Genomic DNA, 13,463 nt, shown 5'->3' on the forward strand with positions numbered 1-13,463 from the left:
GAAGAAAACAATATTACTGCTCAGCTGCATCGGTATCCATCTTTTCAAATTTCTTCTTGATTAGATTCCAGAACTTCTGCAGCTTTGGAACTTTCTTAAGCTCGTGCTGGAGTCTGGACTGCAACGTGACAGAAACAAATGAAAATATCAAACGGCTTCATTAACTGTGTGCCAATAACTACCAGGAAAAAAAAGAGTAATAGATCGACATCTTACTGGAAGGAGGCACATCCACATAGGCAGAGAGATCAGCTGCTGCACCTGCTCTCTGATCAAATCTACTTCCTGGGAGGAGGGTGCGCGCGCACACACACACACACACACACACACACACACACACACACACACACACACACACACACACACACACACACACACACACACACACACACACACACACACACACACACACACACACACACACACACACACACACACACACACACACACACACACACACAGAGAAAGAGAGAGTTGTCAAAATGCACTGCATGTGTATGACAGATTGTTATTACACTTCAGCCCGATAAAAGTCTGCAACTGAAATATTTAGAGGGCTTTATAGGATACAATCAAAGTGCAGGAGGCTATCGCAGCACATTTTAAAGTGAGACATCTGCAGTGCTTCCCTGTGGTTTAATGCGGCTGCAGAGGGGTGGGAGCCGGCCAAAGTGGTCCTGCCTAGTCTGCTACTGCCCCCTAGTGGATATTACCAATACTTTCCCTTAAATGACACATTTAACTTGGACAACAAGGCTTTTTGGCATTGCTTACAAATAATGAGTGAGACGCCATAACCTGTTTAAAACAAAACCCTGGTTAATCAAATGCTCAAACAATGGAGAACAGTTCTCTTCCATATTTTAGTGTATTTGACAAACTATCATCTGTCCCTGGAGTCTGGACCCAGATGTTGTACACAGCAAAATAATATACCACAGTGAAATAAGTAATCAAAGTTCTCATATTCAACTGTACTCGTTATGCTAGGTTTAGCTTTTAAATGATCGTATCCAGACGTACACTAATAAACACTCCTGCCATGTCTAGAAACCCTGATTCATGATATAATGACATTTTTATTATAAAGAAAATGCTCGATAGAGTGGTTGATATTACCACGGCTGCTCTTTGCTATATATAAAAAGATAAGTAATACAGAATTATCTTTTTAAATGTTAATTTGACAAGCCATCTTACCTTAAACCATTTAAATATTGTAATCAAAATATTACTCCCAGTAATCTTTGTACTGACATGAAAGCTAACATCCTCATTGACCTTAAAAGCAGCAGCATAACACATTTAGAAGTTAGATACTCCACTGAGTGAAAACATTGAACACACACCAGACTGTTGAAACAGTGGTCCAAGAAGACCAGCAGCACCGTTTGCTCCTTCAGTGTGAGGCCAGCCTCCTCCCCTGCCAACACAGCTTCCATCATACATTTAAAGAAGAACGGGAAATGGCTGGTCTCCCTCTTGAACACCTGAAACACACAATTCAAAAGAAGAAAAATATATTGTAGATAGGCATCAATTTAAATGGCAACTGTAAGACTGTGCCTTCACCATCTTTACAGTTACTCGTATAAACACGGTCTCTTCGGGCGCTGGGGTCCCCGTGCAATGACAGGTAGTCTTAGATGAGGCGCTGCAGTTCTTACCTCCCAAGCGGGGACATTCTCTCTGAATTTCTCGTTGACGATGCAACAGATGGACATGAGGTAGGCATTGCTGGACACCTTGGGAGTGTAGTTCACCCACAGATAGTTCTCAAGATACTGGCTGAAAGGTGAGAAAATCATTCATGAATATATATCCATCAACTTTTTTTTATATGATGACTGCTTCGTTAAAAAGAGGAAGTGAAGTATCCCACCTGAACTCAAGCAGCATGATTTTTCTGATGGCAAATCTGAAAATGTGAGTGAAAGAAGACAACAGAGCGAGATAAATAAGAGTAACATGTGTTCATTGGATTGCGCACAGCAGCTTATGGCAAATATGCGACATATTTACTTACTTGGACTTGAGAATCTCTGTTTCATAAACATCTTCCATCACCTAAACAAACAGCAGAGAACAGAGAACCCCCCCCCCCCATCAGAATGACTAGTACCAGCAGCCCTTAACACCTCTTTATTGTATCAAACTAAAACACACAAGTAACTAACACTATGAGAAATACAGTGCATAGAACATGCGTTTGCAACTTACGTTGTAAAAATCAGTTTCACCACAAAAATGATATTGACACCTATAAGATGCAGCAATGCAGAAAACTCACCTTGGCGTCAAAGGGAAGTTTATTCTTTGCATGCGGAGCCCAATATTTATTAGCCAACTGAAACAAGAAACAATAACATCAACAGCAGTAACAAACTGCAGCATGAACATCCAAGGTTCATACGGTACACATGATGTCTTACAGCGTGTGTACAGTTGGAATACTCAGATGTTCAACTAGATAAGGAAATACTTTTGTGGTTTTCTGGATTGGATTTATACTCTTCTGGTTAATTTTCCAATTTCAATTGAGTCTCTTCTAGACTGAACATGATGTGATCCACAGCACACATACTCTGTCACAGGTACACTCCTCACATATTAGTACCATCTCTGTAGTAGGATCTTCTGTGTAAGCAAGGAAATGCATACAACTGATGGCATGTGAGGAGGTAATCTGTATTTAGCATAAAAACACAATGGGATCATGTATTTCAACACAACGGTGTTGTAACGTTTCGTGGGCAATAATTCATTACCTGTGTGACATATTCTGCATTAATCTGAGACACAGAAGGCGCTGAAGCCTTTTTAGCCGGGGTTTCTTTCTCCATGGTGGCCCTCTCAAGCTGCTACAATGAAAGCTGTGGGAAAGATAAGAGATTATATGAAGTTACTGATGGACACCAACAGGCTTTAGACTTAGCTATTTGTATTGAACTAACGCCTTAAAACATGGAGCCACTATACACATGAACAGTGCTGAGAAGCGTGGCTAACTTTAGCTAGGTTAAAAACTTCAGTGGGTCAAATGTGTGTGCAAATCTTAACATTATAGCGCTAATATTCTTACGTTTTCCCGATACTTTAATAAAGACAATATCAATGCTAAACGTTTCTATTATGTATCATTATAAATATAGCAGGCGTCGTAAAATACGAACACTGGATAACCTAAACTGCTCCACAATACTAGCTAACGTTAGGTGATGAGCTAAGCTAAGCTAATTAGAATATGGAGGCTGACTCGGGGATAACAGTTATAATAACATTAATGATAGACCCATAGCGTACGCAAACATATGAATAATAACTAAATCAGCTCACGAACCTTTGTTTATTTCCGCATGAATGTAAGTGCCGTTGGACGACTGGTTACGCATGTACACAACCAAAACGCGCTGACTGCGACTGACTTCCTGAACAGGTACGTCCTTAAAATCGTCCCCAAGTACGAAAGCAAGTCTTTCGTTCCTACTGTGTAATAATAACAACAAACTAATTTAGGTACGTAGAGGCTATCATAAAATATACCAATAAATGTAACAAAACCAAAACGAATTCAACAAGAGGCACAATAAAATATGAATGAATTTAATACAAAAATATATAGGTCCGTATATTTGGACATTTATTACATATTTTACATACATACAGTAAACTCAAATATCAGAATCAGAACCATTTATTGCCAAAGTATGTTGCACATACAAGGATTTTGACATGACAGGTGGTGCATAACATGAAACAATCAACACAGTGCAATATCATGTTACTGACAAATCATGATCATCATAAATACAAGTTCATCCCCCGAAAACAAATATTACACAGTAATGTTGATTAATATCAATGAGTCAGTCGGTGTGTTCTGACGTGTGACGACTGTGTGAACGTTTTGCCACAAATGTCACACCGAAACGGCCTCAGACCCGTGTGGATAAGATAATGCCTTTCAAGTTTGGAGGGAGAAACAAAATGTTTGAAGCAAATGTCACAACGATTCTTCCGAGTTGACTCTGTCACTTTAGGTTGAACATTAGTCGAACAAATATGTTGCTCAAGATCGTTTTCGCTCTCAAGACTCGCAGAGCACACGTCACATTCAAACACATTCAGTGGTTCACACCAGTAATCGTCTGGCTGCATTTGATTCTCAACCAACAAAGTGACAGGTTCATCATTAAGCAGCTTGTTGCCTGTAGGCTGGCATGCTACTTCTACATTATGTGCATTGCTCTCATACTGTGAGAAAGGTGGAGCGGCCATGTTTTGATTTTGGACAAGCTTATCTATTTCAGTGGAAAGTTCAGAGGGAAATGAATAATGGTCTGTAGCCGGATCATAGTCGCATGAAGCCTGATAACTATCATCTCTGAGCTTTTTCTCAAATTCATTGTCCTCCTCTTGTAAGCCTACTTCTGAACCTGCCAACCATTCAGTGTGTATTGCCTCTGAGAAACAAGATGAACCTCTTCCAACACTTGTATAATGTGACTCCACCTGCTCTCTTGTTGCATCCACATTCAAATCTGTACAATCACTGAGGTTATCAAGGCATTTATCCTGGAGATGGTTAGTATTTATCATTTCTCCTTGAATATAATGTGAGACCGTGTCACCCTGTCTGCATCTGTTCTCGTGAACTTTTAGATGTCCAAGCTGTGTGAAGGTTTTGCTGCACGAGGAGCAATTGTACGGCCTCATCCCAGAGTGAGTGACCAAGTGCCTTGAGAGCTTGTACGGAAACGCAAAGGTCTTAAAGCATATTCGGCATGTGTGAACTTTCCTTTTTTTACAAGTTATGTTACTTTTAGAGTTTGTCTTAAGGAGATTGTTCACTTTTGTGATAGATATTGCGGGCCTGGTGCACAGCAATGCACTCACTTCATTACCTTCTGCAACATGAGAATTTAAACGTGTACCGTCTTTGTTCACGGATATATTCTGTCGAGGGATCTGAACACTGATCCTTGGCTGCCGTTGGCTATCTGCTTTCACTTTTCTAACGTTCTGCTGTTGATTGACTGGCTTGGACGGTTTCCTCTCACAGTGAGTTCTTTCGTGGGTTTTCAGATGTGACGCTTGCCTAAATGCTTTCCCACACAAAACACAGTGAAATGGTTTCAAGCCTGTGTGTACCATCTCATGCCTTTCTAATTTAGAGGCACTTGGGAAACACTTTAAACACTGGAAGCACTTGTATTGCACGTTGCCTGGATTTTGCATTGAATTAGCAGTCTGTGTCCTTTTCACACTCACTGTGGAAACCTTTCGCACAACCTCATTTCTCTTTGAGATATGTGGCGACATCGTATCTGATTCCCGGTTGTCATTCTGAATAATTACCATGGAGGGGGTCTGATCCAGGCGTTTCAGGGAGACTACATCGCTGCCAGAGTGGGTCTCAAAATCCTTACGTAGTAACATTTCCTGGACTGGGACGTCTGCTGCAATCCTTCTGTTGAACCCACCTCTGCAAGAAGGCGGCCGATTGATATACAACGATCGTTGTTTGTGATATCTAGACCACAGGTGTGTGCGACAATGGACCCTCAAGTGTGTTTTCTGACGAAACCTCTTTCCACACATCTCACAGCCGAAGGGCCTTTGTCCGGTATGAGTCATCATGTGCCTTTGGAGTTTTGATACTGACGGAAAACATTTTGAACACGTATGGCAGCGATGTATTTTCTGCCGCTCGCTGGCGGCATTGCAGGTTTCCCTCTGCCGTTCTGCTGACGTGATTACCTCACAATCCCGAGGAAGAGGGTCGTTGCAATCACTGCAGTTCACGCTCCATGTTTCTGGCTTGACGATGATGTTCAAGTCAACGGGATCTGCAAATAAATGAGGTAAATGACGTATTTCTTCAGAATCAGACATTTTCACATTATCGCTGTTTTGCACAGCGGTAGGAGTTCCCAACTCTTTTAGGTTCCTACAAATGTTATGATGACGCACTGAATTACCTTCCAACTGCAAGGACCTGTTGCAAATCATGCTCTGGAATGGTTTCAAGGACTGCTGTGTGAAGCGCTGCTGCTCCTGTTCATCTGACTGATTGAACGATTGCTCTGGTTCTACGGCTGCTTCCGACTTGATTTCGGTCTCGACCAGGTCCCGCACAGCATTTACATTTATTTTACACTGTAGCTCCAGTTCCACTGAGGAATTCACACGATTGCGATGGCCGGTGGGACGTTGCTGAAATGACGACTGAAGCTGCAGACCTGAGGCTCGTCTGCCATTACAAAACCTTTGCTTTTTCCTTTCAGTACCGACAGAAAGTGAACATTCATTTTCTGCACTTAAATGAGATGTCAAGTGTACCTTCTGTCTGAAGGCCTTCCGGCAGATCATGCACGAGTAGGGTTTCATCCCCGTATGAATAAGGAAATGCCGTTGCAATTTGGATGGTGAGCAGAAGGTTTTGAGACATTTAGGACACTGGTGCTTCAAAGTAATTTTGCTTCCGCTGGAGCTCAATTCTTGTGACTGCAGGGGCCCTTTCGAATGGGCCTGTTTAGAAAAGGTCTGACCTGACTCTCTGCTCATCTCAAATTGTTTTGGTTTGTTATGAGTTGGTGATCGAATCCAACGGTGAGGAGATGAAGTAAACGACTTCAAGCGGACTTTGCAGGTGTATCCATTGTGGGCATTGCATACAGATGCGTCTCCTTTTGCAGAATCAACTTGCTCCTGAGTTATTGGACCCATAACATGTGAGATACTGCTCCGAGTCTTCAAGGCATCATTTGCATGTGGCATATTTTTAGGTGGATTTCCAGTTTTGAGAGCCACATTTTCTCTTTTCCACTCTAGCTGGGAGGCCACAGGAGATGACACAATCGAAGGCATTACATTGTAATTACAACTGCCACGTGTGTTAATCCCTGCTGCTGGTTTATTATTATTTGCTTGTTGGTTATGCGTTACAATGCCATCCTGTAGTAGACAGTCTGTTGGAAGCCTTGGATGGTGGACTTTCTGCAAGTGTGTTTTTAAATGATCAGACTGTGTGAAAGATTTCCCACAGATTGTGCAGACGAAGGGCTTCTGGCCAGTGTGGATGAGATAATGTCTCTGAAGTTTAGATGGTGACGGGAAAGATTTCGGACAAACAGGGCACGGATGCATTTTCAAATCACCACATTCGGGATTTTTGTTCCCTGTCCCAAGTGGTTATCCTCTCATTAGACCTAGAGAAGAAAATAAAGCATTAAAACCTAAAGCAAGCATGCGTGAATTACAATGAATGCGATGACAATAGGATACATGTGATTCCGTAAATAAAATGCAACTAACCTCGCTGTAATTAACATTCAAACTATGTTTACTGTTTTAGGAATTTGACAAAGGCGGTAACAGTATAGCCTGCGGGAATCTGCAGCAGGTGGTTAACAAGCCTTATGTTGGATGACTAATATATAACATATAATATATAATCCAGTCAAACGTACTTACTAAATACGTTTGAAGCTGCCTGCGGTCCTATTATAACTCGTGAATTCATCAGAAGTTGGCAGCGTCTGTAGCTCGTTAGCTTTCTTGCTAACAATACGTCGATGACGTCACCGGATGTTACTCTGGCAAACAAATATGTACGTCCCTCAAAAATGTACGGCCGGAAACAAAGGTTTTCGGTCGGTGCCAGAGCGGGATACCACATGACAACGGGTGTTATTTTTTTATAGATTGGCTATGCGAAATGATACGACCATGCCATTATAATGCTAAACCTACCCATATAATGACAAACCCTTTCAATAACTCTGCTTTGAACAGAAAACTGCTCGGCCTACTTTCATTTGTAGGTCAAAACAAAGTGTTCTGCGGTGCCCCACGTCAGATAGGCCAAGGCTGCTGGATATCAAACCTTGCGCCACAACTTGGCACAGACATCGACGACTTTATTGCAATCATATAGCACCTCTGTGAAAACGTGCCCGTACTTAAACATTTTTTTTATTAATGAGGAACAAATATAAAGAATCCCTTATCACAATCATGTTTAATTTTTTACTGTACATCATCACATCAGTGTATGTAGCCCATTACATAAAATATCCATCTTACAGAGCATAGGCTATGGTGTGAAAAGTAGACTAATTATACATTTTTCCTATTCAGATGGCTCAACAAGTCATGCCTTCTGACTGTAATAGTAATGTAAAAGGCAGCGATGTTGTACCAGTGTTGTAAGCAGCAGCCTGGTGGGTTAGCAGTCCTCCTCCTCTGTTAATTTCACATGCGATGGGCTTTTCCACTTCATATTTAAACCAGCTGTTCCCTCTGATATGTTCATTTTGGTTCACACATTTATTTATTATTCTATAAATGTATATACAATTCTGAGTTCTGAGCCGAGGGATTTGCTTGTCTGTCCTGCGCCAAGTGTTGTTTGGATTTGTTGTACATATCTATTCCTTTGTTTTGGCAGGTTTAATAAAATATAATAATGTCAGTTTTCAGAGGTAGGCCTTACAGCATTGTGATTCAATTGTGTGTTGTGTAAAATCGACACAATCGACACAAGTAAAATCGATTAGTTAATCGACAAAAATGAATCATTGTCATTGTTGATTAAGTTGTTATTCAAGAAAATGTCTAAAAGATGAAATTTGCACAGCAAAATATTAAATCATGTTTATTTATGTTTAATTAAAGATACGTAATATACTATAATATAACGCTGAGTTGTTGACCATCAAGAATAAAAAAAAACACTAAAATGCAAATCCTCCATTAATTCAAAATACAAAACAAAATTTGAAATGTTTAGAAAATAATTCTTTGTTTTAGTGTCTTAACGCAAAACATTGAGCCAAATATATCGGTGATCTATTATAGAAGAGAGACACATATTTCTTGTTTTAATGCTTAATGGCTTAATGTATACATTTGTGGGACTCGGTATCGTAGAAATACTGCACGAATGGAATTGAAAACTATTTAGCTTTTAAATGACACTGTTTATGTTGACCACAAGAGGGCAGCAGACACCACTTAATAGCATGTGATGGCTTACCAGTTCAACAGTTAGAACAAGTTCCATTCAGTCAGTGCTGTGACCATGAAGACATGCTTTCACAAAATGTCAGGGGAAGAAAACAATACATTTTGTAACAAAAATGATTCAAATATGCAAACAAACAAAACCACAGTCACTGAGGCAAACAGACCACATTTTCAAGCAGCGTCTCGTGCAATGCGGCCGCTTCTGAGCTGGGCTCCCCTACTGTGGCCCACCGCTACGGGGAAAGAGAGTCACACACATCAGCCTGATTAGCCTGGAGGAAGAAACACACAGTTAAAGTCCATGTGCAAGGCCACAATGACAAGAGCCGCAGGCTGCTACACTGTGCACAAAGGACAACGTTAGCCACAACAACCAGTTTGTTTGCAGAGCGGTTTCAGGTCAGCTTGGCAGAAAATATACATTTGACAAAACACATGAGAAAACTAAATGTCACCCTGTCTTTATTCATTTTGTGAGGACACACAGAGGTAAAAACACAAAGAAATGTGTCTGCCACAGGCCATCACATGGGCTATGATGAGGGTGTGATGATATTTCTTGCTTTGCCTGTGCCTGCATGAAAACAGGCCCGCTGAAAGACAGAATGTATTGTTTATAGTGTGATCGACAAGTGGCGGTCGTGCACAGAATTTTAGTGGCAGCGCTCCAGTCCTCTGTGTTTACAGAAATGTTGAGTCTTGTATTGCCGTGTTATAAAGCCCTTGTAATTTAACCGTTGCTCCACTAAGAGGAATAAAAGCACATGCATTCAAACCTCAATTCAGAAATGTCTTGCAAATAATAGAGTTAAATGCAGTGGACATATTTAATTGCGATGCATTGGGCTGGTGTGTGCCGTTTCTTTATTTTCATTGATCAATTTGGACAAAAAAACATTTCTCAATCTTTCCTGTATGTTTACCAAGACTGCTGAACATGCACGTTTGCTCAGCACAGTCTTGTTTGGCATTCAGACTGTTACACACATTAAGACATAAAGAATACAACTGACAAAGAACACCTTCTTAGTGGAATGTCTTCTTCAGCTATTTTGTGTCATTGCCAAATCTTAACAGCTCCATTTATTGAAAACACTGAAATATAATCAAATATTTGTGGAATAAATGTATCGGTGTTTACTTGACTGGGGTAGTACAAGTATATAATGAAAGTACTGTATTAAAACACACCTATATCATAGTGTGCATTGGACAGCTGCATCATTCAACAATTCTGAATGTCCCCCTGGTGAGGCCCTTTAAAACCAAACAAGTGCACATTAACACACACTGTATATTTATGGGGCATCGGCTTGCTCTTTCTCATAAATAATTGCTTGTTTGTGTTTTTCAAACCCTCAATAAAAATCTTCAGGCCCTATTGGCTGCCTCTATTGTTCAATTTTTGATAACAACAATCAAAACAACATTGCGGCGGGTGAAGATCAATAGCTCACTCCACTCTGCCGCCATTACAAGCACAATGAAGAGAATAGCCGGAGTGAAGAAGCATTCCAACTCCATCATCAATACGGTTCATGATCTTTGAGAAAAGAAATGTTCCAGGAGCAATGGTTAATAGTGTTATTTTCTTCCCACATCGTCACAATGTCCATTGACAGCCCCAGTGCATATACACACACACACACACACACACACACACACACACACACACACACACACAAACACACACGCCTGCCCTGCAGCTGTGTGTTGTAGTGTCCCTCTCCCATTAACCAGGTTGCCTTAGAATCAATAGAAAACATAAAGAGGCTTAATCTTTTCAGGTGCTCGGTGCTGATTGCCTATTACACAATAATAACACACCTTGAATCCCATAGAGCATGAGAGCGGGGAACACAGTCCCCCTCATCCGCACACATTACACACTGCCACAAACAGTCACACAGTAAATCTACAGGTTTACAACTGAACAGATGGTGTTAGCGGTGGCGCTAGGCCTTTATGAGGGGTGTTAGCTGACGTGGTGAGAGAAATTCCAGCAGAAACAGTGGGATATCAGGGGGTACAGTTTATCGCCTCGTGGAAGGAGACACTGCTGGTGTCTCCTTTTGTAGACTACGGTCTCCAGTCCTCTGGTATGCAGCTTCAGGTTATAGAGGTTCCATAAGACTCTTCTCCGAGGCAGAATAACAGCTGCTGCAGTATTCAACTCCAGGGGAGGACAAAGTGAATTATAAGCCTATAGGTTCTGGGATATGAAGTGGAATAAACACATCCTCAGAACCGCACATGATCAAAACCACTTGCAGACAGACACAACTTTGCATTTCAACAATCAGCGGTGACACACAGTCAACATTAATGAGCAGTTGTGCAGTTTTTATTTTCCACATTCACTGATGACCTGTTGTAAGTCATTAGGTGTTGGGCTGTCAGAGTCACTCCGTCAGAAAAGCCCAAATGAATTCCAGTGATGTGGATGACTGGAGTCTGGTTGTTGACGCTGGCTGTGTTTCTATAAACTGAGCCAGCAGGACAGGTGGAGGATCTGGGAATCAGGCAAGTCCAGGACTGGAACCAGGGCCACAGAAGGACTGGACTCTCCCAGAGAGCTTCTTAAACTCTCTTCAAGTCCTGGCAGGTAAAGACGGAGAGGAAGATCAGGGGGTGAGGGCAAAAAAAAGAGGGAGCCGTTAGTTTCATGGGAAGTTAGGTTGGAGTTGGACATTAGGTTCTCATATATCTGCCCCACTGGGGCTTTCCCAGGACAGAGGCTGCACTTAACCCTTCGACCGGGGATCACAGGCCTATTTACAAATTATTGGCATTCTCAAATCCTTGGCAGATTGTAGACCCCCCCCCCCTAAACCCCCAATCCGACTCCCTGCAATGCAGACATATGGTCAGCAAGGACTGAACTCTAAGCTATCCCTCCCAAACTCACACACACAGAGCAATATACAACCAAACACATATACACAGAAGAAAGGGGGGGGACCCTGACATGCCCTTTTGGACAATCCAGCAGCTTGTTGGGGGGGGGGGGGGGGGGGGGGGGTCTAGTGCAATGCATCCTCTGCTCCTGTTGTGTTGTGATGTTAGGAAGCTGTGTTGGGACTACCTCTCAGTTTTACTGGAGCCAAGAGATGTTGTTAGTGTGTGTGTGTGTGTGTGTGTGTGTGTGTGTGTGTGTGTGTGTGTGTGTGTGTGTGTGTGAGTGCGTGTGTGTGTGTGTGTGAGTGCGTGTGTGGCCGGACTACAGACGGGCAGTGGACATGTGAGAATTCATTGAGCGTCTCAGAGCCTGGTCTTGATGACAGCCTGTCTATTTAGCAGCAGCCCGCTGGGATGTTGCCCGTTCCCTCCTCTGCTCTGTGCACTAATTGGTCACAAGTGTTCCTGTCTCATGGTTGACTGTCCTGGCTTATTCCTCACCATGCTGGATGGTACTCGGGTGTGGTCACTGTGATCTGGCATAGTAGGGAAAGTATGCTACACTTTAGTACCATCACTACAGCAAATCAATCATTTTTTCACCAACCACAGCCGAAATGTAATTGCTGACAACTAAACCTGGGTCTCAGTGGACAAACACAAACCGATGCTCTTTAAATGACATCCACTACTGACATTTATGTGAACTTGCAGAGCGAGAAATCAGGACGGAGAGGTTACGTGAGCGGTTCAGCACTATTTAATAAGCCTCATTCTCTTTCATTTGAAGCACACGCAGCATGCCAAACATCCTTACAAAGAGCCCACACACCCTAATTAGCTAATATGCACTACAGCTTAAAATACCCCCACTGAACACAGGCCTTTTTTGGAGGGCATTAAAAGCCTAAATATGTGTTATCAGAGCATGTGGTGCTCCCTGGGAAGCAGGATCCTCTCTGAAGATGGCTAGCTGACAACTGAGTGAGCTAGAGAGATCACAGACAGGATGGTTTTATTAAGAGAAGAAACACACCCTTCATCACACCTTGCGCACTAAGCCTCTTTTATGTCAGGACGTTTTAATCTTTGTACTAACGGATAGGAAATAATTGCGCTCTCTCTTTGAGAGTGTCTTTCAGTGTCTGTGTACACAGACATGCCTGCTTATGCATGAATGAGAGACATGAGGGAGGGGGGGGGTGAAGGTGACTTGAGTGACCAGGCAATTTTGTGTTCTTTTGTCTTTGCTCATGAAAAGCGAGAAAAGACAGATCGCTTTTCTCCAGTCCCTATTAATGCTTCTGTAAAAATCACACAAAATTCAACCAATCCCCATCCCCTGGTGGCTCAGCCCCCCCTTTGGGCTACACGGGGCGCCTCAATTGAGAGGCCCAGTGGACAGAGGCTGCAAGATTCAAAAAGCCATCGCATTAGCAATGGGATGGAACTAAACCATCTCCCCAAGAGGACCAGCCATTATTCTGCTTCACGGCGAACACACGGGGAGTTGAAAAGGTTGCTGTTAAAATCTC

General features: G+C 42.2%; 3 protein-coding genes across 6 annotated transcripts in view; all 3 read right to left on the minus strand.

Moving 5' to 3' along the window:
• Positions 1 to 3,437, minus strand: part of aqr (aquarius intron-binding spliceosomal factor) — a 43,804-nt gene extending 40,367 nt beyond the window's left edge. Inside the window, exons 1-9 of the mRNA XM_076107639.1 lie at positions 3,341 to 3,437; positions 2,769 to 2,873; positions 2,291 to 2,347; positions 2,027 to 2,067; positions 1,883 to 1,918; positions 1,668 to 1,788; positions 1,350 to 1,490; positions 217 to 285; positions 18 to 118 (exon numbers count right to left, since the gene is read on the minus strand). Of these exons, the coding sequence (XP_075963754.1) occupies positions 18 to 118; positions 217 to 285; positions 1,350 to 1,490; positions 1,668 to 1,788; positions 1,883 to 1,918; positions 2,027 to 2,067; positions 2,291 to 2,347; positions 2,769 to 2,843 (641 nt within the window). The 5' untranslated portion in view covers positions 2,844 to 2,873; positions 3,341 to 3,437. The remainder of the gene's footprint in view (positions 1 to 17; positions 119 to 216; positions 286 to 1,349; positions 1,491 to 1,667; positions 1,789 to 1,882; positions 1,919 to 2,026; positions 2,068 to 2,290; positions 2,348 to 2,768; positions 2,874 to 3,340) is intronic.
• A 150-nt stretch (positions 3,438 to 3,587) lies between these two features.
• Positions 3,588 to 7,583, minus strand: LOC142968435 (uncharacterized). 3 transcript variants are annotated; one of them, XM_076108291.1, is made up of 3 exons: positions 7,477 to 7,583; positions 5,982 to 7,211; positions 3,588 to 5,849 (listed from the first exon to the last, which is right to left on the minus strand). In XM_076108291.1, exons 2-3 carry the CDS (start codon positions 7,147 to 7,149, stop codon positions 3,859 to 3,861), a joined length of 3,159 nt encoding a protein of 1,052 aa, XP_075964406.1. In that variant the 5' UTR covers positions 7,150 to 7,211; positions 7,477 to 7,583; the 3' UTR covers positions 3,588 to 3,858. The 3 variants fall into 3 exon arrangements, with proteins under 3 accessions (XP_075964406.1, XP_075964404.1, XP_075964405.1); XM_076108289.1 differs by having other exon boundaries at positions 3,588 to 7,211; XM_076108290.1 differs by having other exon boundaries at positions 3,588 to 7,211; positions 7,473 to 7,558.
• A 1,061-nt stretch (positions 7,584 to 8,644) lies between these two features.
• dph6 (diphthamine biosynthesis 6) overlaps positions 8,645 to 13,463 on the minus strand; it is a 56,071-nt gene continuing 51,252 nt past the window's right edge. For both annotated transcript variants that reach the window (XM_076108317.1, XM_076108316.1), the window contains exon 15: positions 8,645 to 11,628. In XM_076108317.1, the coding sequence (XP_075964432.1) occupies positions 11,510 to 11,628 (119 nt within the window). In that variant the 3' untranslated portion in view covers positions 8,645 to 11,509. The remainder of the gene's footprint in view (positions 11,629 to 13,463) is intronic.

The sequence above is a fragment of the Anarhichas minor genome, unplaced genomic scaffold, assembly GCF_050575085.1.
Source record: "Anarhichas minor isolate MPS153535 unplaced genomic scaffold, ASM5057508v1 ptg000040l, whole genome shotgun sequence".
Lineage (NCBI taxonomy): Eukaryota > Metazoa > Chordata > Actinopteri > Perciformes > Anarhichadidae > Anarhichas > Anarhichas minor.